At 37.7% G+C, this 25,632-nt stretch overlaps 1 protein-coding gene across 1 annotated transcript in view; it reads right to left on the bottom strand.

Moving 5' to 3' along the window:
* Positions 1–25,632, bottom strand: part of PIEZO2 (piezo type mechanosensitive ion channel component 2) — a 284,392-nt gene that overhangs the window by 209,710 nt on the left and 49,050 nt on the right. Inside the window, exon 2 of the mRNA XM_079302124.1 lies at positions 23,722–23,817. Coding sequence (XP_079158250.1) covers positions 23,722–23,817 — 96 coding nt within the window. The remainder of the gene's footprint in view (positions 1–23,721; positions 23,818–25,632) is intronic.

Here is a 25,632-nt window from a genome sequence, read left to right as displayed (position 1 = left end):
TGCACTTTTTGATGGTAAATCCTGTACCTGGCTTATCTCTAGATTTTCCCCCAGCTTTCATAATGATATTTAGTTTTCAGACCTACCTAATTGATTTCTGTTATTAATTTCTTTGTCTAGATGTACATCTAGCCATCTGAATATGCTCACAACAGTAATATTCAGACAAGTTTTTACACAATTGTACCTAAAATGTTTTTTCAATGTTGTATTAAAATGCATGATTTTTAAGTCACATTCCAGTAACTTATTCCTCCCATATGCCCCAGAAAAAAAGAAACCCCAAAGGTCACTAAAGAGTGCATGTCCTGGATTTGGCTGCCAAACCTCGCCCAAGTTCTTATTTCATAATCAGAACATTGTCTCCAGCTACACATCGGTCATTTGTGTTTTGCAGATTTGGAAATGGTTAAGCCACCATACAAAGAAGCTGGGATTAAAAATGGTTTTCTCTAAACAGTCATATTTTTGTGCTGAAATGAAACTAAAGGCTTGTAAAAGAAAACTTCAAGTTTAGGACACAATAGATCATTTTAATAGCGGATAAAGCAAATTTGTACTGCCTACATATATTTCTCCTGTACAGAAATTCAGTCTGTCAGAAGCAGCAAAGGAAGCAGCAAAACCTCAAAACAGTTTTTGTGCATAATGAACCTAGTTGATTTAAGCACATAATACCATAAATTATCTCATATGGCTTGCAAAGTGCTTATGATGCTGATGAGCACCAGTAGCTGTAGTAACAAAATGGACCCTGCTTTATGAACTATTCTTTCCAGTCGTTATTTTCCTGAAATAGTCAAGCATATAGGACTATGTAATAAGAAGTGGCTTCCCTGGTGCCCACTGATGCTGATGGTTTTGGCTCAAGATGTAGATTAATCATTAGGGGCATTCAATTGTAAGAAAAAGTTGCACATTTGGTAAAGCTAATGGCTGATTTCCTAGTCCCCAGAGAAGGCCAATAATTCCAAAACATGGAATCCAAACACTCCACTTGGTTTCAGGTCCAGATCATTGCTGTTTTTTGAGTATCAGTGGAGGCCAACTACAGTTTGGTTGATCTGCTACAGGAAAATGCCTGGCCAAAACTGATCCCTTCTTTACAAAATGGAGATTTTTCTTCATGAATATATTTCTTTAGGAATGCATTTTATTGGCCACCTACCTGAATACAGAGATAGCCTGCTTAAGAACAGTGAAGCCAAGTATTTTCCAGGCAGTACAATAAAAGACCTAATTTCATGAAACCTTCTAATACCCTCAATAAAAGGAAATGGAAGAACCTTGACCCCTTGCATTTAGATGTGTAAGGAGAGATTATCATTAACCTCCTATCCATGATCTGCCCTAATTGCTTACTTGCTGTGGAGGTCAGATGTCATATTACTGCAGAGGTGTTTAGGAAACACAGGAGTGAAGAAATTGATTCACAAAGATATTAACAGTGCTAAGAAATTTCTGAAAAAATCCGAGTATTTTCGATAGTTGCAAAGACCATAGCTTATACCACTGCAACACAGGAATGAGAACCTGTCCATTGCTCTGTTACCATAATTCTAAATTTTCTAACAATCTAATTAAACTTTATTTCACCAGTCAAGCAGAACACAACAGCACCCCCTCCACAAAAAAAACCCCCAAAACAATAACAACAAAAGCAACACACCACCCCCCCCCAAAAACACCCCAAACCCACAAAAACAATAATAACAAAACTAGACAGAAAAGAGTAAGGTAAGAGGATTTAGAAAGGTAAGGGTTTTAGAAATGATAAAACAGCATTTTAAAGTCTCACTGATGTTTCCAGAGATTTACCATCTGGTTCATTTTACTAATGTAAGATTTCCACCAGGAAATACTTGTTTTCAGAAGATTTTTACTGCATTAATGTCAAGATCTGGTAAGCAAAGCAAACAAAAAAACCCAAACAAACCCAAACAAAAACTCCAAACCAACCAAAAAAAAAAAAATCCAAAGATGATAATAAATCAGTCTTTGGCTTGGTCCTATATTCTAATCAGTCTTTCATAATATTGGATAGATTTAAAATGTGGATTCCAATACTTTGCCTTGACCTTGTAACTGTTCTACATTTAATGGTTTAAAACATAGACTGCCATTATCAGGTTACACTTCTTTTGCTGATGCAACAGTCTTCCCAAAACTACTTCCAGCAATAACATTTTTATTTGGCTTACCCTGATCTAGCCCTTTAGCATAATTACTTCTTATCATTGAGTCAATATAACACTCAAAATTAGCAGCTGATTTGCACATTTTACAGACAAATCAGATGAACTGAAATCCTGATTTTGGTTGAGTAAAGTCTTCCCACTGTAGAGGTAGAAGCGGAGGGTGGCCAGAGGAAAGCACAAAGGAATGCAAAGCTATCCATATTGGCCAATAATTCTTAAGAAAACTCTTGAAACTGCCAAAATTAAAAGCTTTTGCTGCTCTCATTCACCTTTAAACATCAGTTAGAATGGAGACTGTGCACAAAATAACACATTTGTACATTTTACGCAGTCTCTGCTGACCTCTTAAACAGATTCCAAGGTATGTTTTCAGTGCCTGTCCATTAGAATAGCAAGGGAATATTCTGTCAGTACTTTACTTGCTCTGTAAAGACTTCACTGTCTTGCTCAAAGATGAGCACACACTCATCACACCTCTATCTACTCAGAAAAGCTGAACCTCCCTTCCTCCAAAAACAACACACTAAATTCAAAACTCATAACACCTAAATTTTCCGTATGGGCGCAATTAACTAATTTGAAAATCTCTTGTGCAGCTTAGAAGGAAAGTTCCCAATCTGTTCAGAGCAATCCAAAACAAGCCTCTCAGGTACAAAACTAGAGTGCTCAAATGGGGATTTACAGATTTAAATCACAAAACAAGATCTTTGTTTTGGAGTTGCTTTGGAGCCAAGCTATAGTATGGGGTTTGAAGTTAGGATTCAAGCCAGTGATTTCATAGTTGAGAGTCTAAGGGGTTGGACTCATCTTGTGAGTTTTTTGTAAAACTAAGTCTCACAAACTAAGCTAATATATTGAAGGCAATAATGAGGCAGTAATTTCTTAATGTAAGTGAAATCATCTTTATACAAATCCCAGTGCTGTGCTTACTAGCTTGCCCAAGTATCTCCAACTTTTATGAAGATCTTACAAAGCCTCCAGATCCTGAGCTAAGTTTCCCCCAGTTGAAATGTGATTGCCTCCAGAATGGAATACCACAGTTATCTTGCAAATCGAAGCAGCACTACACAGCGTTCTATGCCAGAGTCAGAGAATGCCAGATCAACTGAACCTCACTGAGGAAATTCTACAGCCAATAAAGTAAATACAAACATACCCAGAGTACCCTCTAAATGATAATTTTAAGTACATGTAAATATTCCATTAATTGAGAAGCTGCCAGTAAGTAACATTCAAAAACAAATGCTATGTATCAACAAATTGGTCTTGTTCTTGAGTCCTAATGGTTTCCTCCTTGTAGAGACTCACAAGATCTTAGTTGCAATTGCCAAATTTGAAATCTAGCCAATACATTTAATTAGGAAAAAAGAGGACTAATGGATGTACTTAAAAATAATTGCCCACAGATTTTTAATAATGTTCAGGAACCTGGTGTAACTTTTTTATTCTAAAGTCACTCCCTTACTCAGGCAATATTCAGGTACTGTGGAAGACAGACGATAAACCCAAACTTTGCCTTTAAATCAAACTGACTTCTAACTCTCTCTAACTTTCTCTGCACTCTTCTATTTCCTGCCCACACACAAAAACCCTCTTATTTAAAACTGATTCTGAAATAACATTGTGAGATGTGCAGTTGCTGAAGCACAGTGTCTCTGACCTATCCACCACTCAACTTTTCTGCCCCTTTGATCTCTAGCTCCAGACCACTGCTTCCAAGCAAAGACTGCTGTGAAAACAACTGCATTCCTTCAGTAAGGAACAGTCATGTCAGGTCTATGCCTCTTCTACATGGCAGTTAAGTTTTCCTTTTAAAATTAGTTTAAACATTTATTGGTCTAAGCTGCCAGTTTAATTAAACACTTTTTGTTACAACTCCAAGAGTTGAAATTCTGGGGCTTCAGAATGCCTATGCCAAAATCCAATCTGCCAAAGCACATTTTTTTGTTCATTGCCAGCTGAGTATATAGAAATTGGCTCTGAAAAATAGGCCAAGGCCTGTAATACTGCACTGCATGCATAAGAAATGCCTGAAGGTGCCAGCAATATGTACTGCACACAGCCTGACTTTACAAAGTGCATATGTCCAAATCACCAGGTCAAGACTTGGAGTAAACTCCTCAAAATTAAAGCCAGAAGCAATTCCTTTCTGTTGTGGTTACTGTATCTGTTTCTATCCCAGTAACATTAGGGTGCACTGAGCATTCCCACAATAGGGACCGAGGCTGGTGCCTGTTTGTAGGTGTGTAAAGAAGGGGCCAATCCTGCCAGTCCCTGCACAGAGACAAATCAGGCACATTTTTTCAGACCGCTTTTCATGAGACACTGCTCCATGCAACTCAGAGCTTTCAAACTGGCTGTCATACAGAAATAGAAAGGAATCATAGGCATAGACACCTTGTTGCTAAAGGAGTAGGGTATCACAACAAAAAAAAAGCAGCAGCGGTGGAGAAAAGGGGGAAAAAAGAGAGAGGATCTCTCTCCATGCCCAGGTTCACAAGTGATAAATGCAAGTGTAGACAAGCAATGCAATCTATTAAAATGCCCGAACTAAGGTAAAAAACACCCAATGAATTTAATAGCATTTTCTACCTAGAGTCACAGAGCCATAGAATGGTGTGGATTGGAAGAGGCCTGAAGACCATCTCATTCAATCCCACTGCAATGGGCAGGGACATCTTTCACTAGAACACCTCTGCCAATATGCAAAATCTGAAAAAAGGAGTGTGACACAAATGAGATAGTTTCACATATTCCTCAAAATTCATCATCCCAGAGTATCATGGTAAAAAAACCAAAAAACAAACCAACAAAACCCCACCAGATAAATAATACAAAAAGATACTATAGTATAGGTAGAAGTTTTTTTTAAAAACGGTCACCCCTTACCCCATCTGCTCCACAACCACCAAAAAGATTTAGATATTGTCCAAACACCAGGGTGGAGAGTGGTCCACCAAGAATACTGAGCACCTCAGTATTCACAGCCTCAAGTAATCATTTTAAATAACATCTCTCTTCTTCAAACAGGACTTGTGGGATTAATTACACAGAAGAATAAAGGCAACTCAATTTAAGGATTATAAATAGCAGTTGCCAGTGCTAACAAAACACACATGCTTAACAATGGAAGGTAAATTAACCTGAATTATTGGATTATGGTCATTTCACTCACCAGACTGAGCATTCCCTGGAGGTGTATACACACTGCACTCACTGGCCAGCCTTAACCTACCACTCACCAGCTGGCCCAGAGGAGCCACACTCAAGCACCAGATCAGCTACAAATGCCTGTGTAAGGGTCACATTTGCAACTCCATTCCTCCATTCCCCATCACTTGAGCATCCTGTGGGGAGGACAGAGCAGATTTTCTTCTATGATTTTTCCATTTATGCAGCTTTGTCCATGGCTGCTGTTTTCAGCCTCCTAACAGCCCTTCACCCTCTAGTGCTCCAGCAGCTGTGCCTACAGCACAAGGCAGGTGCTATCCTTGTCACACTCCAGGGGTTTCCTTTGGGAAAAAACCCCAAAGTATGTGAAGATGAGAAGGGAGGAAGGAGCTGCAATGGGCTCTAACAGATTTCCTGGACTGTATGACCAGGGTGAGACTGAAGGACTACATCACAAAACTTGTTTTCCCACAGTGCAGACACCACCAGTGTCCAGCTTGATGTAGGACAGACTTCACCTCTCCTAGATACTGATCTTCAGCAAGCACACATGCTTATGCTGCTTTTCTCATAAATTACATCAGCTTTGGTTTTACCTGAGACAAAGTAAGCTTTCTTCCATCAAGATCATGGACAAGAACTAAAAATATATAGGAGTAATGTACACCACAGTCAACACATAAAATAATGCCAACATTGATCCATCTATGCAGAGCTCTGCTAGAGTAAAACTGCTGCCTAAAATATTTCTGCCTATGCCTGCTCTCTAATAAAATGAGATGATGCCTTGAGATGAAAACTTTACATGGCAAGTGACTGCTTTCTTCAGGACATGTTTCAATGGAAAGTGAAAATCCTACTCTTTTCACCCTGAAGATCAAATCTTCAGTTTTTGGCCAAAAACATAAAGAAAGACCTTACCAAAAAATCTGGTAATAAAAAGCTGACAAGTGTTCTATGTATTTCTTTTTTACCACAAAATTACAGATTTTCTACAAGATTATTTGGGGTATTATCAGGGTAATATTAGGAACAATCCATAAAAGAGATGTCTGCATACACATAATTAGTTACCAGACACTGAAGAAGTCAATAGACTTATTCACCACTTTTGTTAGTTCTGGGAAATTTTTTGTGCCTATAAATGGTCTTCTAAGAGAAATTCTCTGCATGCCATGTTCAGCACATGTGGAACCATTTGATGGACAGCAGGCCTAACAAATTTTTAAATCAGCGACTAGAGAATTACGAAGATGCTCTACTTCACTTTTTGTATCAAACATAAGTTATACTGCTATATAAAAAAGTAGTGTTTGTGCGCCAGGCTCTCCTTTCTTACTACAGAGCCCCTAATCCCAAAGCACTTTTCTGAGCTCCCACACCTGGCATATTGTCTGATAAAAACCATGTGTCATGGAATAAAACACTGGAACATCAAACTGCCCCATTTAACAGACAAATGTTTCTACTGAGAATAAGTGAAAAAAAGAATCTAACCTATATAAGAGAGATCCATATTAATTAATAGCCCTTGACAAAGAATCATCATTTTTCACATCCAGATTTGCCAAATGGTAATTGTCTTTTCTTGTGACTTATGCTCCAAGCACATGCAGCCTCAGACTATGGAAATAAAAATACTAAAATCACTCTCCTATAGTGAGAGTCTGCAGCTCTTCAGTGAACAATTTTTTTTCCCAGTGTTTGTTATTTTTTATGAGGAGAACCAGAGTAAATAACCAAATAATTTTAGTGTGACTGTCTGTTTACACCCAGTTGACTTTGTGCTCACTTGCTCTGATCCTTCTTTGGCTCCCTGACGTCAGGACCACGTTCACACCCAGATGAAACCCAGACAGTGGTCAGTGGTGTGACACCAGTCTCCAAACTTAGGTACCAAAATTAGCAGGTCAGAACAGAGCTGTATGAAATTAAATTTCCCAATACCATTTTTCAAGTAGATAAGAATTGCAAGTTCACAGGTGCAGAAGCTGGGCACACTGCACAAATTATCTCTCCTGTAAGCACAGTATAGACCAATACCAAGGGAAACTTCTAGCCCAGTACTCAAAAATCCATTCTTTATCATCAACACACCCAAAACAAAATTATCATTGTTCCAGGATATTGAGGGCAAAAGAATGAATTTTGGTTACCAAGGATAAATGTGGCTTATGTCAAACACTCAAACAAGTGCTAAACAGAGGTAATATGCCTACTATGAAATTCATTTTTAAAAGCCATTTAAATATTTGTGTTTGATTTTACTATAAAGAAATTCACCACTGGAATGATTGAAGAAGAAAAACCAGCAAATCTACTCAGATCAGGAGTGAGAAAGGAACTGACTTGAAAAATAAGTTCTCAGTAACAGTCAAAACCCTAAAAAACCATAATTACTCAGGAAGATGGAACAGATTCAGTCATCTCTCACAAAATTGTGTAGCATCCTTCCTGTCCTCAAGAATTAATAGCTACATTTAATAGCATTTCTCAGGTTTTTTTGAAGTAAAAATCTACTCCATCTAAAGGTTATTAAAGTCCTAATGACACACTTAAAACTACCCCTAAGTGTTTTATTTAAGAGAGATCAATAAATAGGGCCCAGTATATTCAAATCAAGCAACTGAATGAGAATGTGAATAATTCCACTGAGCAAAAGTTAACAGCAAGAGAGTTTTGAATACCCTGACTGAAAACCACAGCCTTCCAGACAACAGAAACTATGGTAAAGACAGAGACAGAGCTGACATTGCATTAGGGAGTCTACCCAAGTTCCTTCTGCAGAATGCCAGCAACACCTCCCTCTGCAGTGCTGCCAGCAGCACCTCCAGTGCACAATCTAAGGTGAATTTCTGACACATGAACAGAGATAACAGCCCAACCTTGCCTCTGCAATATCTGATGCTGTGCAAAAATGTGAGGGGGTGTGAGACTACGAGAGAAAGCAGAGATTCAACTGCCCCAAGCACCAAACTCCCTGCCCATAGCTCTGTGTGAATGCATGCAAGTGAAACGGCTCTAACCAAGAGATTTGACTCTGGGATAATGAAGAAACACTTTAAATGATGAACTGGCAGGCAAATCCCATGGTTTCCAAGTCTCAGATGCTTTTTTTCAGAATCACCTGCTTCACTGAACTGGGGACTGTATCATTAAAGATACAAATAATAGTGATTTTATTCAGGAGTAAGCAGAACTTTAAGGTCCTTGCTTCTGGTTTAGGAAAGGTTTTTCCACAATGCCTGCTACTGCCTCAAGGACAAAGAATGTGGCATTCATGTTAGTTGCAAACAGGCAAAGCCTGCCCCTTTCCTCAGAAACTGTAAATTTCTGTCCCTTTCTACAAGTCTGCAGAGAAATTATAGCAGCTTCTGTTTTCTTGATCTAGACCCAAACCCAAAAGTACACATAATTTCTTGTGAAATGAAATGACAAAGAAGTATCAACAGCACGGAAGCATTCCACAGACAAACAAAGTGAAGAACTCAGGAGATGGTACTACATGGTATAGGGCCAGAGGCTTCACAAGTATAAATCAAGAAAACTGTTTGGACTATAATGCTGTACAAGAAATTCCCCCATTTTGTTATCTTAAAGTGCATTTTTTTAAGGCATTTCTAATTCAACTTGATATCCATCATGCGCCAGATTCTGTATTAACTGAATGCCAAGGCAATGCTTTCAGAACTCAAAAACCCCTATTGAGCCTCTGAGTGTTTCCTAGGAATCTTTTCAACCTCCTTCTGATTGCTCTTTAAGGTCAGGAAGAATGGCTATTAAAACTGATTTCTAGATTAAAAAAAAAAAAAATATATATATATATATATACCTGAAGATCTAGAACAGAGCTTTAAAATGCCAGGATTATTTCTTCTATGGAAACCAACTCATGAGTCTTCTAATGCAATCAGTCTTCCCTACTTTCATGCTTTAGGACTATGAGAGTGACTAAATTTAAGGTGACACCAACAAGCTAGCCTTCATCCCCATCCCACTACAATCCATCATCATGAAAGACTACATGAAACTAGAGACAGTTTTGAAATACAGGATGGGGGAAGACAACTGGGATATAGTTAAGAATGCATATAATGCATATAAATCTGATGTTTCCTGACCAGTCACCTCCAAATACAAGACTTGTTGGTTGAAGTCCCAGTGTCATAGTTAATGAACAGTGGTAGGTATATAGCACTATGCTTATTTGTGAGGCAAATTGTTACTATGCTGCAGTTTTGGACAACAAGGCTGCACTTGCTTGTTATGAGTAGTCCACAACAAAAATCTGACTCATAGAGGTCAGCTCCGGTGTTTACATATTACTTTATTTTCATCAACCCAAATGTCAAAATAAGTACAATTTACTGAAACCAGGCTCTGTCACAAATTATACCCCACAGAAGACACAGCACTAAATACACATAATGAAATACTTTCACATTGCTTTTATAGCCTGAGGAATGTTTTATAATCAAAACAAAAAAAATTTTTTAAAAAGGAAGGTATTCACATAAAAATCTCTTCAAAACAGATATTTTGCTTGCGGTAATTAGTAAACCAGAAAAGGAAGAAAACTCTGTGACCCTGCTGCCTTTTACCACAGACCACCAAGCATCCCTGGAAGGTTTCTGTAACCTGATCTGCCCAAAGCATACAGGAGGCCACTGAGCTGGGTGAGACAAGTTACCATTACCTCTGATTATTACTGCAGTGGTAATTACTGCAGCACCAGAGGCATCAAAGGCTAAGGCAAAGCTGCAGAAGCTGGGGAATTCAAGATGTCCTAAAGATTTTGTTACCAGCTCATTGCCCTTCTTGCCCCACAGCCCCACAGGCACTATCCCTCCCTAGAGCAGCACAGACACCTCCTTGGACCACATCCTGCATGGAGACAGGAACACCAAGTGACAGGCATGGCCTGTCCTACCCTACTGAGAAGCCCTTGGCAACCCAGAGCACTCTGCTCAATGGCACTTGCCCAACCCATGTCACAAGAAATACTTCTGTAATGAATGGGGCTGTGAAGGAGGCTCTGAGGGAATTTGTTGTTTTATGCAGCACTTCCTTTACGTTTACCTTGCAAACAAGAAGCAAATTGTTTCTTTTCTACTAAGTAGAGAAGCTGCTAATGTTAAAAACAAATCTGAATCTCCTACTGAGACTTGGTTTTATTTTCTTTTTTTTTTAACAGGAGCATCTTATGAACCAAGACAAACATGTGAGGCTTGGTTTGTGACCAGTAAAAACACATATTCTAAACATCAGTGGACTGCAAGCAACCCTAACTTTTGCTACTGGTCTCAAAGTATTTACACAGAACTTCAGCTTGATTCTATTACATTTTTTTACCTAGAATAAGAGACTAAAATTGACAAACACAAACCTCCCAATTAGGTGACCCACTGTAAAATATGCAAAGTCACACAACCCAAGGAGCAAAACAGCCTCTGCAAGAGAAATTCAAAGCACTTTCTACAGTCACTTCTCTCATGTGTGGCTGCACATTTGTGATTTTAAGTGGAAGGACTTTCCAGAGGGGAATGACTACAGAAAAATCCAAGAAGAATTTGGAAATAAAATGAATATAGATTTTTCTTGGGAATTAGTTTATTAGGAAAAACCCTTACACAAACACATAAGTGAAGTTGTCCTAGTAGAACTTTAAACCTGTGCAATCTCCCTTTTACATAAAGATTAATGCTTTGTTCAGCAAGGCATCTGCACACAATGAAGCACTGCCTTGATGGCTTTACCTCAGAAGGACTGTGTGAAGCCAGACTCCTTGATTCCCCATCCATGCTAAATTAGCTCATCTGCAGCCCTGTGGCACAGTCAGGACAAGGACAATTTTTGGTTTAGAGCAAGCAGCATTCTCCATGCATGCAGCAATGTTCTTCCTCATATGGTTCTTATTTGTTGTGCATCTGTTTGGGTTTCCTTTACTAGTTTACTAACTAGTTACTTCCAGTTAGAAGTTCTTTGAATTTTATTGCAGAGATACTGCATGTAATAATGTGCTTATTGTTCTCTATATTTATACAAGGAATATGGAATTGGAAGTTACAGGAAAGCATCTGTACCTATCTATGTAATAATCATTTCTGGCTATATTATGGCATTACTGATGTCCCACAACCATGCAGGTATGCCAATAAAGATGTCTTGTGCCTTTCCTCCACAGGACTTGATGCAAACCCCTAAAAGCCCAAATGCATAGTATCCATAAACATCCAGTCGGGAGCACTAAAGTAACAAAAAGCAACCCTTCTAAGTGATGAATTCAAAACACTCCTTTAAGTGATGAATTTGATGTTGTAAACCATATCTCATTACTAAACTGACTGTAGCAGAAAGTATATTGGCCTGCGAGACCACACAGCACCTTACACATTTTTGTAATAACTCTATTGTAAATAATAATGAACTATTACAGCTTAGTGTTTTCTCCAATCTAAAATATATATGACCAACTCAAACAAAAGCATAGGACTAAGTGCAAGTATAGTGGTAGTGATGGGTGCACTACACTCTCTGGAACAGTCCAACACATCCAACTGCTGGACAAGAGCATGAAAAACAGCCACAGCAAAACAAAAACACTATTAAGTCCTGCTTCAGATGAGGAGCTGGAGATCATATCATAAGGAGACCATTTCTAGAACTACAAAGTAATTTCATTTAGTGAGTATGCAGGGGATTCTCAGCTAAAACAATTGATGGAGAGATTCTCTGCTCTCCCAAACCCTGCAGGGTGAGGTTTGTCCTTGTGCAATGTGAATGGTGAATGGCAACCCCTCTACACCTTGGAGTGTCTATACTGCAGAGAATATTGTAGGACACTTTAGTTAAATTTCAGAGAAAAGCTGTAAAGACAGCCACAACATTTTCTCATGGCTAATGTGAAAAATAACATTCAGCACATGTATTTCAAATGAAAGCACTTTAAAAGAAGGTTTTGTTCTGTGTTATAAAGATACATAAAATTACATAATGGGAGGCATTAGGTGACATACAATCAGCTTTATGTTTATATAACTCATTGTCATCACAGCCCCTTGTCTTTCTGAACTGGACTTGCTTTAATAACAATAATGGACCAACTCTGCCATGACACTGGCTTTTATAACACTATCTGTAAACTGAGGATTCTGAAAATTTATCATAAAAATATTGATCTATACATTAATAATTTATATATAAATTATATTGTTATGTTTACACATAGTATAATTTTAAAACCTATTATATTTAAAATTAAATCTTCAAACCCAGCAGTTCTTTCCTTTTTTTTCCCCCCAGAGGGAATTAAAAAAAAAAATGTTTCACTAGAAAGATGTTGTGCTCAAGAATATGCTACCAGCAATTATTTAAGTACAGTGCTGACTTTCTGATGGCGGCGTGTGGAGAAATAAAAACAAAATTTTCAGGAGCCCACCCCCTTCACTGAAAGTTTTTATTTGCTATTTCTTCAGTTTTGAAGGCGTTTCCTACTGCAAACTCTCCAACCCTGTTTCTCTGTTGAAAGATATACATTCAGCAAGGTCACCCCACCAGAGTGCTAATACCTGGATACCACCACAAAATCAAGCCAGGCAATACTCAAACCTATGGGACCACAGTATCATTAGCCTAAAAGTCCAAGGCCCATGCAGGATAAGAGTCCTCATTCCCCAGCTTGGAGTTTCCCTTGCAGTGTACCAGAACATGACCCCAAAGGATCACTGCAGTGCATCTCCTGTCATTTGTCCTCATGGAGAGGAGAAAAAAGGGACTGTCCTCAATGAACACACAACGGTGCCACCTTGCAGAAGTAACTCCTCCACCATGCTTCTGATTCTGGCAAAAGGGAGCTGCTGAAGGACAAAGCTGCATCAAAACCAAAACTCAAGAGCAAATAATTTTTCTTAAAGCTTTTTTTTACAAAGCTTGTTTTCCCCACTCACCCCAATGCTTCAACGTGTTAGGGCCAGTGAAATGATGCCAAGAGGGACAGTGTGCCCCATTCAAACAAAGCTGTTTTAGTGGTAGCACTATCCAACACAAACTTTATGACTTTGTACAACATTCTTCTACAAAATAAACTCAAGCCATTTGCCAGCAATAACCTATATATTGATGTGGTATTAAGAGAAACTTGGAGGCTTCAGCTGGGAGACAAACTGTCAACCAACCACTAATTAGTTTTTATGACGTGACTCATAGTTTAGTAATTTCCCAGAATTTAATCATGGGGCACCCAGAAAGATCAATTAAAGAACAGGCTCAGAATTTTTTAGAGCCCTGCGTGAGACAGGGGAAGGCAATGACCTCAGCAGCTTTGCCACAGAATTTTATGAATTAACAAAGAAAGGATTTAAAAGGTAAGTTTAACTAATCTTGTGTTTCCTTGCAGACCCATTCATTGTTTTTACAAAGGACTGAGTTATTAAAATGAAGTAAAAATGGAAGGATTGTGTATTGTAGCTACTGTTTATTTTACAGCTTCATTTATATGAAACTATTCTGTATGTGACTTGAATTACTCCACTATTTTTTGCTGTATCTTCTTATATATCTCCCTCAATAAAAAAGAAAAAAAATCAAAGTAGGTAGGTTCTTCTGACTCTTTAACGAGAATCATTATCAGAATGGATAGTAGAAAATTTCCATTCACAAGCATTACCCCCCAGGAAAACCCAAATCCCTTATTAAAATGGTCCTAACAACATTTAATTAAAAAGAATAATGAAATTTTTGGCCATAAAATTCTGTGATTTCCTTTGTCCTTTCACTCATTCTCAAGCTTTTTTATTCCCCAAGCTTAACACAATGAAACCTATGTTACCTATATTATCACTTCTGGCTTTCTACCATCAATCTTTTTTCATCAACAACATGAAAATAGCAATAAAATGCTAAAAACTGTTTTCTCAGTTCTTAAATGGTTTTGCTTACCAAACTTAACAACTTACTTTTTTTACTTGTTAATTTTTGTTCTTCTGTGCAAATTTACAGAATATTTATCAGACAAGTACTGCACAGCTTTGATGAAAATTTAATTCCCTGTCTGTCTGGGTTTTCTTCTACAAAAAGCTCTTCTTCACTGAGAGATTTCAGAAGAGGAGATTTAACTTATTTTCATGGTCAAGTTGTGTGAAGGAAGATCCTACTGAAATGGTGGAAAAGTGAAGATTTCTGAAGATCTATTAAGCCCTTTTATTTAAATATTATTTGAAATACTCATCAGAAAACCACTAAATGCAGCACACTGGTTTTTCTTACAATTACAACACCAAACTGAGTCATGCATGCTACATATGAAAAAAAGATAATAAAAGAAGCTTTGTGGGTTTACATTTTCTCTTAAAAACAGAACATGCAAATTTGGTGTTTTGCACCTAAATTAAATTTTTAACTTCTTCCAAGCAAAATTGTTCTCTGTAATGGATGCTGTCTTTGTACTGACTGAGGGGATAATGATGATGATGAACATTTCATGAAGAACAATGGAAAACAAAGGCATTGGAGACTGAATTGGGAAAGGCTATGTATCTATGAAGTTGCTGCTACTATTTCAACAAGATTCACAAGCCTGTTAAATGACATTGTCACACCACTCAAGAAAACCTCGAACAGCTTGGGATTTTCAAACACCCTTGGATGAAGGTGATGAACTGTGGGGATGCTGGGAGGGCAACAAGTACTGTAGCAGCTCGTTTTGCAAGAATAATCAAAAATTTAGGGAGAGGGATTGGAAGGAGAGTGGGGATAACAAAAAGAGGCTATTAGCCAAGAGCACTTGGGATACAGAAGAACCAGACTGAGGTCTCTGCTCTGAATTAGAACAGGATGTTAACAAATCTGCTGGTGGGGAGGAGGATGTGTTTTAAAGTTCCCCACTTCATCCGGAGGCAGAACAGAAACATTTAAGTAATGAGAAACTGCACACCTAGCTCTGCATCTGCACCAACAGCTTCATTTTCAAGAGTTCACAGCTCCCTCTAAATCACATTAAGACCAGGGTTTAAATGCTAATTAGGGAGCATGTGCATATTAATTTTCTGCTTCCTTCTCTCCGACAGTAATGGGAATGCTTTTAAATGCCTTTTGTTTGGTTTCTTATGGGCTTACTTGGTTTCCTAATATATTACAGGGCACTTCCTGCACTGCTTACAGAAGCAAATTTCCCACTGCTAGTGGGTGTTTTCCCTAAGTAAGGTCACCAGATTTGGTCCCAGGGGAACAAACTGATCTTCAGGCTTAGCTACCCTGAAAATCTAGAAGAAAGCAAACCAGAAATCATTCTTCTTTAAAATTTCCTACTATATTGCATCCTTCTCCAAGGATCATCATCCAAGACAAACAACTAGGAAACATTTTGCTGCAATAATCCTTTCAATTAAGACTCCCATTACAGTGAAACAGCTGCTCACTAGAATACATCTTTGTAATGGAACTATTTATTTCCCAGAAAACATTTCTTTAGTTAAGACAGATGCAATAAACCAGATCCACGGAAGTTGCAAAAATCAAAGCAGTGAGCAAAATATGGCCAGCTAAATAGCCTTGAACTGAAAAAGGGCTGCTTTCTATGAAGGCACAATTTATTCTTCTATGTTGACAAAAAAACCCACTCAATTTAAAGTACGTGTGGCATCTCACTCTCAACATAAAGTCAGTGAGCTGCAACTGAAATAGCAGGACAAGCCCTCACACATACATCATTAGAAAAAAAAAAAAACCACTCCAAAAACTTTTGTCCTCTGTCAGATCAGTGATGTTTGTGTGGACCTTTAAAAGCCCTTTGAAATGCCCGCATCATAAATATTTGATGGACAGTCTCTTGCTTACTGTCAGTTAGGTGCTGCTCTTGGCGTGGAAAGACAAATGAATCAGCATCTAGTTCCTGCCTCCTGCTCCATACATACATGGTCTCCCCACTCCCAGCTCTGAGCAGCCTGCTGAACACTATTTATTTATTTTATGAAGAAGTCCAACTCACATTACTGCCATTCAAATATAAACAGTAGTGATAAAAGCCATTATCATGAAAAATTTAATCCAAGATTTGTGAGAGCTTGGAAATGAGCAGTTTTCTTGCTGACAATTCAGTCCCTGTGACTGCATATATTTCAGAAAATGGAGATAGCAGGAGGAAGGGACATTCTTCTTCCACTTACTGGTAAATTGACAATGATTTGAAAACCTCCTTTATCAGTTGTGCCTCTGCTGGCGACCAGTGCTGCAAAAACAGGGGAAATTAAAAGAAGGACCTTCAAGTCAGACAATGGATAGATGTGCCCTAGAGGCACCAAGAACCAGGATTATTCTTGCAGTTGGACTAGATGATCTTAAATGTTTGTTGAAACCTAAATGATTCCATGATAACAGCAGGTCCATATGCGTATCTTCAGGAATGAGTTTCAAATCCAGCATTTGCTCTTCTCCCATAAAGATGTGACAAGTCCTCAGGCTGAGTATCACATCTACACAAGCCACATAGACATTTGTCTAGATGTGCTTGAAGATACAAGCAGCCTGTACCACTGTAGCACCAAATGATTTCTCAGAACAGTCAGAAATACAACTGGTGAACAGTCAAGACTTTGATTCCTAGCTCTCCCTTAACTCTTAAATCCTTTGGAAAAAAAAAAAAAAAAAAAAAAAAAGGCAGTTCATAAACAGTGTCTATGTGTTACACCTTCCTAGTTTCTTCTTCAGCCACTTAGCAAGGGTAGTTCTGTGCTCATGAAAGGAACAAAGCAGTTGGGGCACAGATCAGTCTACTAGGTGACAACAGAAAGACTCATTAAATTATACAAATATCAAATAGAGAGGAAGATAGATGAGTTCAAGAAAAGGAAAGAAAAATACAAGGTTGCACTATTCTTATAGTGGAGATTAAGGGTCACTATGACATGAAAGTACAGTGCTGATCTGCAAAGAATTAACACTAATCTAGACTTCTTCTTGAGGCTTCTCAGATTCCTGGGGATGCAAACTGGATTCAGATCCATTATAGACACAGGAGCATCCACAGAAAGTCAGGCTTAGCTAGGAAATCTGATAAAAGAGGTCTAATATCTGTATTCTAAAGAAAGCATTATTTTCTGTCATAATAAGCTCCTGTCAAAAGTACATACTTTTCCATGTGTGAGGATGAAATTCAGAGTAAAAGAAAATAAAATCCACTTAACTTGAGGAGCAAATCTCTTGCTGACAAACACCTACTTGAAATAAGGTCAAATGAAAAGGGAAAACACAGAAGAAAAATAAATTACTTATGAATTTTAAAAAATTGTGTCTACCTCAGTGGACAAATTTCTGGTACTACTAGAGAATAATCCATAGCAAAATGTTGGTGCCCAGATGCTGCAATGAGAAGTCAAGCTAATGTCATCACCTGCCTTACTGTCTAATACAGTCCAAGGCTCACTTCTTAGTGCTTATTCAGACATCACCTGGTGTAGTAAATTCATGATGTGACTCACTGTAGTGTGACTGCCTTCAAACAAGGCAATAGAAGTAGAGTGAATGGGAACAGCTGCACTGTTTTGAAAAACTGCATTGATTTCATTGAAATTCCTCTCACCTCCAGGTCAGTCATAATAATTTAAAAAAAAAAAATCACAGTTATTAGTTTACTGTGGTTTTGTACCCTTCCAGTATGAAAGCATGATAAAACTTGGTTGTTTAATATACAGGAATATGAGGGATGAGAATAGGGAGGCCCAAAATGTGTGTTTTCTATTCTTCTTACTCTTTAATTTTCCAAATCCAAGCACAATCCTCTAAGACAATACACTGTTCTTCTGACTGTTGAACTCTTGAAAACAGTTATGATGACCACAGTAATGCTTCAAATCTTCCAACACTGTCCATCTCCTTAACCAAACCACCAGACAGTTTAAAGCCAGCAACTGTTAATTTGGACTAATGAAAAATAAACCAAAATAACCCTCCCCAAACTACTCAAAACATAGACAGAAAATATCAACAAAACATCTGACTCTTACTATTTATACACAGGTTTTCTGGAGACGTTGGGCAAGTGATTTCAGTAACGTGGGTTTAGAGGCATTTGTTGGGTTATTCTGCTTCTCATCATCACAGGGTATATTCTGGTTCATAAAAGGATCATATTCCACTTTGAAGTTAGATGGGTCTTGAAGCTCACTCTTCATGAGAAGCCTGAAACCTAGAAAACTAACTCTGGTCCACCATGCATACACAGTTTCTAGATGGTGTGTTAGCATCCCATTTAATCCAAAAAGTCCTTCTCCTCAAATCCAAATCAGCAATTTCCCTTTGCAGACTGAAAAAGCAGGAAATCTGTTTTAACATATGAGATGTGTTGTTTCTTTCTTACTTGTGTACATTACCATCAGCTTCTTGGGACTCAATCTGAATTGACCTTACCAAAGTATTATCTATGTTGTTTAGTAGAACCCCATTTTAGAACAGACATTTTCATTTAATCTGTTTCTTTCCAGTAGCCTCAAGATATTTATTTATTCTCCTCTTACAAATATATTCCAGAATTTGAAAAAATATGGGTTCACAGGAGTTCATAAGACAGGGGTTCACATGCAAGAGCATTTCCCCCTATTTTCTGTATTTAAGCTAACATTTTCATTCTTTAATTTAGGGTATCACACTCACGTTTAAGAGGGAGATTATGCAGTCTTTAAAGCTTTAACATTTAAATTCCTTGGGTCTTAGTTCTTTCTCACAAACAGTAGTTTTTCATTTTCCAATCTCTTTCCCAGGTGATGCTTTAGCCTTTGTCTCTGTGCTTAATAGCATTGCCATGATTCAAAATTGAAGCACACAGTCCTGTCTAAAATTTAGGACATACCCAGATGATATTGAATTCCTACTTCGTCCCTACTGCAAGCCATGCTTTTAATTATTTTATATTCATATAGATAAACACATTTTTTATTCCTTGTTTCCGTTTCCTTGGAAGAGATTAACTTAGCTTGACTTCTGGCAAATTCTATTTCATCTGACCACTTCTGACCTCTAAGATTATTCCCCTTTTACTCATTCCTTTCAAACTTTGTTTATTCTTAATGTTGTTCATGGCAGTTGTTAGTCAGCAAGTTAGGTCTGAACTTCACCTCTAAGAGCCACCCATGCTTGAGATGGGAATTCTAGAAAAATTGTTGCATTTTTACTAGAAAATGTCACCACATCCAAATGCTAGAGCTCTTCAGTAACTATCTAGTTTCCCTAAACTTATGTTGCACTTTAGGTTAAGAAAACCTTAAAGATTGTTTTCTGTTAATTTTGGATCATAAGAATAGGGATGACTAACTCTCTCTGACGTCCCTAGTCCCTCCAAACCCAATTTTAAAATAACATTGACTCTTCACAAGTCAGTAATTGTTTAAGAAATTGTTTGCACTAGGGAAATATTTGGCTCTATGGTTATTAGGATCATTCATCCTCTCATTTATAGTAGACCATAACAACTGCATGTTGATTTTCTCCTCTAGTATTATCTGAATCCAGCCAAAATCTTACCAACCTCCTACCTTCTTCCTGAAATGCAATTCTGATTTTTAAATGACTCTACTGTAGATACAGATTCAAAAATATCCCTGCAATTTCTCTCCAGTCTGCTTACTGATTGACAGAACTAAAATTCTAGAGTACTGTAAACATTTTAGATTCCCTTTTAACTGTGTATCACACAACTTTCAACAGAGCTCAATCAAGACGTCTTAGAATGATCACAATAAAGTTTTGCTGCTTCAAGGGTTGATCAAATCCTTCTGTGGGGAAAACAGGGTGGGAGAAGGTTCCTGGCTTGATGGAAGGTCATGCTTCCTGCTCTGTGTAATGCACATAAAATTACCAAATTATGCAAATGACAATAGAAATAAAAAGTCATTAAAACGAACAAAAAAACTTTAACACTTCTCTAACATTTACATACAAAGCACATGAAAAAGAAAAAACGCACTGTGAGTCAGAGAAATTCATGCTTCAGGACAAAGAAGAGTGAACAGATTCTTGAAGTTTGGCTGTCCTGGCACACGCAGCACCACCCTCTTTCCATCAAAATCTGTGGCCTGACTAGTAAGAATTAGGATTACAAGACTACATGATACACATTCAAACATATTCTATAGTCAAAGATGCTGCTATTTTTATATGATTTTGTAAAACACATTTTCATAATTTCATTATTTAACTATTTAAAAGTGTGACATAAGGTCATTCTGAGTTTTAAACCCTTTCACAACCACAGTAAGCTACATCAGATTCCAAATTTGAGAATGTAGCACATTCAGGAAAGTGCTTTTGTCAGTGTTCAACTTCACAGCCGGGTTCTAGATCACATTTTCTGTGTTTCACACAAACTCATGGCAGAAATATCTACTTACACCTTATTGGATATTAGATAGGAGGACTGCTAGCTCACAGCAAACTCCCCTAATCCACTGTGCTGTTTCTAGATTACATTCCCATTTCTGCGCTCTTTCACCTTCCAAGTACAACAATAATAAAAGTTATTTTGCACATCCTTCCTGGAAAGGGAGAAAATTTACTAGTTTTCAATTATTTTTAAAAGGAAGAATGGAAAGCACAGCTAGAAAAATAACATATCTCTTCTTGCTGCAATCAATTCATACATTTTAATTTATAATGAGATCAGAATATGACTGGGTCTGTGGTCTGTCTATGTCCAATATCCATTTGGGCAGATGTGACTGAACTATTAGAAATAAGTGAGCATGTACAGATTCTGCCTCTTGAGGGGGTGGATAGGGTTTCAATCACACACTTCAGATCCACAAAATGCATCTCTATTTTTGCTGCATCTTCAGATGGTCCTGCCAGGTGGGCAGTTATCCTTTACCTGCACTACTATAACTATGATTAGCTCCAACAATAATATACTAATAGTGGGTAATATAAGTGTTGTGAGAAAAGGAGTCATGAACTCCAGCCACTTGAGGTAAAAAGATCTCCTCAGACAGATGCAATAATAGACTTGTAAGCTTAAGATGCACATTCAATTGAATTTCTGTTCAAAGCAAGTTGCCATGTTTTATAATTTCTATAAAAATATAATATACAAGCCTTTAGTAAGGACGAAGACATAACTGCAGTAGACACTAGACACAAAGGAAAAAATATAACTAACATAAACAATCTCACAATCAAAGAAGTTATAAACTAGGCTGTTGCACAATTTACTGTGTATTTCTCATCTCCAGAGAAGTAGGTAACAAATCAGTCCCTGATTTTAGAGATAATTAATAGAGAAACATTACTGCCAAAATCACAGAGCTTCACGACACATGCAAAGAAGTAAATGCTTCATAAACTGCTCCCATTAGCAACTTGAAAAATTGGTCAAGTTTTAAGTTACTTCTGTAGACAAGAAGTTATTTGCAATTAATGTTTTTCACAGAGTTATCTCTCCCTATGGTTCCATAGGTTAGTTTTAAGGTGTTGCCAGGTAAAATACCAACTTCTTTTGAAGTACAGGAGAAAAATCTTCTGTTAGATTGAAACTAATACATGGAATATAGGCAGAGACACTGCAGTGATTTATACCTTCATGTTTAAGGATTAATATTACTTTATCTTAGTAATTAACCTTTTAAAGAAGATTAAATGTTTAAGGGGGCAAGAAGCAAAAAAAGTTACTCATTAATCTTTAAACACCATCTGAACTGAGTATAATAGTTTTTCCCCAGTGCTTCTAACCTTTTAAGTTTCTGTCAAAATTTAAATTAATCTAGACTGAAATGATACATTTCAGATTAATTTCTAATTCCATATCCAGTAAAACCCTTAAGTTTGGTGGAGAGAAACTTCATAAGTTCAGTAAGTGTAAAGTGCAAGGTGACAAACTGGGAAAACAGATGAAAGTGCAAGAGATAGGAATGCTGGTCAGAGATTCTGACAGAAAAGCTGAATGTGTCAGGAGATGATGAGGAAAGAAAAGATTAGTGGAAAGCTAGAAAGTTCAAAAGAATAAGAAAACTTAATCAAAAGAAACAATTTCAGGAAAAAATATTATCTGAGTAACAGAAGTATTAGGGGGAAAATACAAGTAAAGTACATAAACATATGTAGGTTGATTTTTGGGGTTTTTTTTAGTAAAGTTTAACTTACTTATTTTTTTACTCTGATTTACTGGTGGTTTGGCTGGTTTTAGCTAAAATATTTAAATATTTCCTCTGTCTTTTCATCTTCTGAGCACAAGAAAACCCCTAAACAACCACCCTGAAGACTTTTTGGAAAAATACACCTACACACACATTTTAGAAATGTGACAGGGACAGTGGGAAAAATGGGTACACTCAGAAATACTAAATTTATATAAGAAATCAATTCAGACAAACACATCATAGCATGACATTCAGGTGAAGTGCAATGCAACGTGATACACAATATGGGGAAACTATCCAAAATCCTAAGAATGCATTTTCCTCTGAGAAGAGATTGACAGAAAAACAGGCAATGATTTTAAACTTAAAGAGGGCAGGTTTGGATGAGCCATTAGGAAGAAATTCTTTACTCAGAAGGTAGTGAAACACTGAAAGAGGGTGTCCAGAGAAGCTGTGATATCCCATCCCTGGATGTGTTCAAGGCCCGGTTGGGTGGGGCCCTGAGCAAACTAATCTACTGAGTGGCACTCCTGCCCATGGAACCAGATCATCTTTAAGGTCCCTCCCAACCTAAGCATTCTATGATTTTATACCAATCAAAGTTTTAAAATTCAAAATATATAAAAGAATTGTGCAGGCCTATAAAGAACCTCTTTCCTCCTCACCCATTACAGTGGAATGTAAATACCCCTTTCAGGAGTATTGCATTCTTGCTCTTAATGTGATACCTAAATGCTTGAGTGCCTGATGAAGTTATTTGTCATTTCTAACACCAAGACCTTCAAGTTATTTTTGCTAAGGCAGTGGTGTAATGCCAGGACAACAGCTGTTTAAATAAGCACCTAAAATACAATTGAGTGAAAAATCTGACATCAAATTTAATTCTCATAATAAACAACCAACTCAGACCTGTAGCACAATCTATGATAGGATGGCTTTGGGAGGGTTCTGAAAACCCACTTTTCACCCAGACCACATCAGTATTCCATAAAAATGAGTGCCCAGTAGGGCAATCAGACAGCTCTGATGCAATTTGGGGCAAGCATGGCTGGAAGTCCTTGGGCACCAAAGCCAGCATATGGTGAAACTACAACATCAGGGAATTTACAGTATGTATTACAAGTCAGATCACTTCACAAGGGAAAACGCTCAGGACTTCACCTCTTACCACACAAAAGTTTTGCATGTACTCTGTGCACCACGGACTCTGAAGAATGAAGCAATCAACTTCTTACCTTGCATCGTTGCTTTTGTGGGTTCTGAAAACAGAGGAATGAGCAGGAGGTAGATGAGGTAGACAAAGGAGAGCCCATTGTAACGGAAAGCACAGGCTGCAATGACAGAAAAGAAAAACAACATATTGTTCAATTGGCCTGATAAAATCAAATCCAGTGGCATGAAGCATTTCCCACTTGACTTTACAATTCACTTTGTCAATTTTGACCCTTATTTAACTGTTTTTCACAGGTATTCAAGCTTATGCTTAAAATAAATCTTAGAATCAAAGATTGGGTCAGATTGGAAGGAACCAAAAGTGAATCATCTGGCCCAACCTCCCTGCTCAACCAGGGAGCACACAGCACAGGATTGCTTCAAGATGGTTTTTGAGTATCCCCAAGTGAGGGAGATTCGTATCAACAAAGTCTTCTCAGCTATATCCAAAACAACTTTGTTTTGGAATACGGATATATCTTTAGCCCTGCCAGAAACATGTATTCCTAAAGAAAAGAGTTTCTCCAGACATCACTTCCAGATATTTCATGGAAACAATAATGGGAATGAGCTAACAAGTTATGCATTAATTGGTCCTCATTGCATCTGTCCACTTTAATTATAACACAAATTTGCAAAGGCACTCTGTTAGTAAATCCATACAATAGCTACAACTTTTCTTTCCCAAACTAGCCAATGTTTTGAATAACCAATTTGGTTTCCTTAATAGCCTTGATAGAAAACTAGATATACACACCACATCTGCAGGTTGGCCAAGAGCCATGGTTGCATGGGTGCCTAGCAAGAGGGAAGGATAAGAAGCATCTATTCTCTATTTCTGAACTGATATGATTCTGCCATAAGCCTTAAAAAAAAAATCTGTAAAGGATTATAAAATCCACCAAATCTTGATAAAGAGTTTTTCTGAGGGAAACCCAGAATCCTTATAGCAGCTTCTCACTGTCCTGTAAGAATTCCTCTTGTCACACTTTCCTTACAGCCACAACCTTTAAAGGCCAGCTGAAGACTTAGACCTACATTTGTAACTATAAAAAAACCTGCAAGATAGAGTAAATAGCACCTATCCCACAGGGAATCCTGCAGCAATTTTCAGAGCTCTAAAGTCAATGCACTTGAGAAGAGGGAGGCATCTCTGCAATTATGGACCTACTCTCAGGGTCCTCTACAGAGAAGCACAGGATGTACAATGACCATTAGTGGCCTTCTTGGAAAAAATGGCAAAGAACACTCCTGGTATCAGGACAAATCCATAAATCAACTTTTTGGTTTTTTGGGTTTTTTCAAGTTTAATTTTGGGGTGGGAACAAGTTCTGTGGCATTCATAGGAAGAGGTACAAGAGAGGTCTAAGGCTGTTCTATGGCCTGAAGGATTTTCCATTTCAATGGAAGGATCAATGTGCTCAGTCATTCTGGTAGCAGAACATTTGCGGTAATACTATTATCCAGTTATTTTTTGGGATCGTGTCAACCAGATTTTAGTTGTGTTAAACAGCTTAGTTATTTTCAGTGCAATATTGTGCTCATTTTCTTGTTTCTTGAGGACTGAGCTTGCTGCTCTTCTTGCAGAGTACCTAGCACTCAGTTTCCCAGAAAAGACAGAAAACAGCAACTGTGTGCTTTAAATGTCTTCCTTCATTAGCTGGAAGTCCCTGAATCTCTTGCTAACAAGACTGTGTCAAATATTTAGAATCTTTATTTATATCAAAGCCTCCTCCAGCAAACTTGGCTCGACACTGCCTAGAAAACCTGCATTTATTTAAGCAATTGCAAGAGCTCTAGCAATACATTTCTCAGAATTATGAATTAAACCCACCAAAACCTAGCTGCAACATTCTTACTATTCCCTACTGCAACTATTTCAATATTTTTTATTTTGTGTCCATCGCTACTCATCTAGTATATGTGTCTGAAGA

The sequence above is a fragment of the Erithacus rubecula genome (genome assembly GCF_903797595.1).
Source record: "Erithacus rubecula genome assembly, chromosome: 3".
Classification (NCBI taxonomy): domain Eukaryota; kingdom Metazoa; phylum Chordata; class Aves; order Passeriformes; family Muscicapidae; genus Erithacus; species Erithacus rubecula.
The sequence above is the reverse complement of the archived record's forward strand: the minus strand, read 5'-3'. Positions and strand labels throughout refer to the sequence as shown.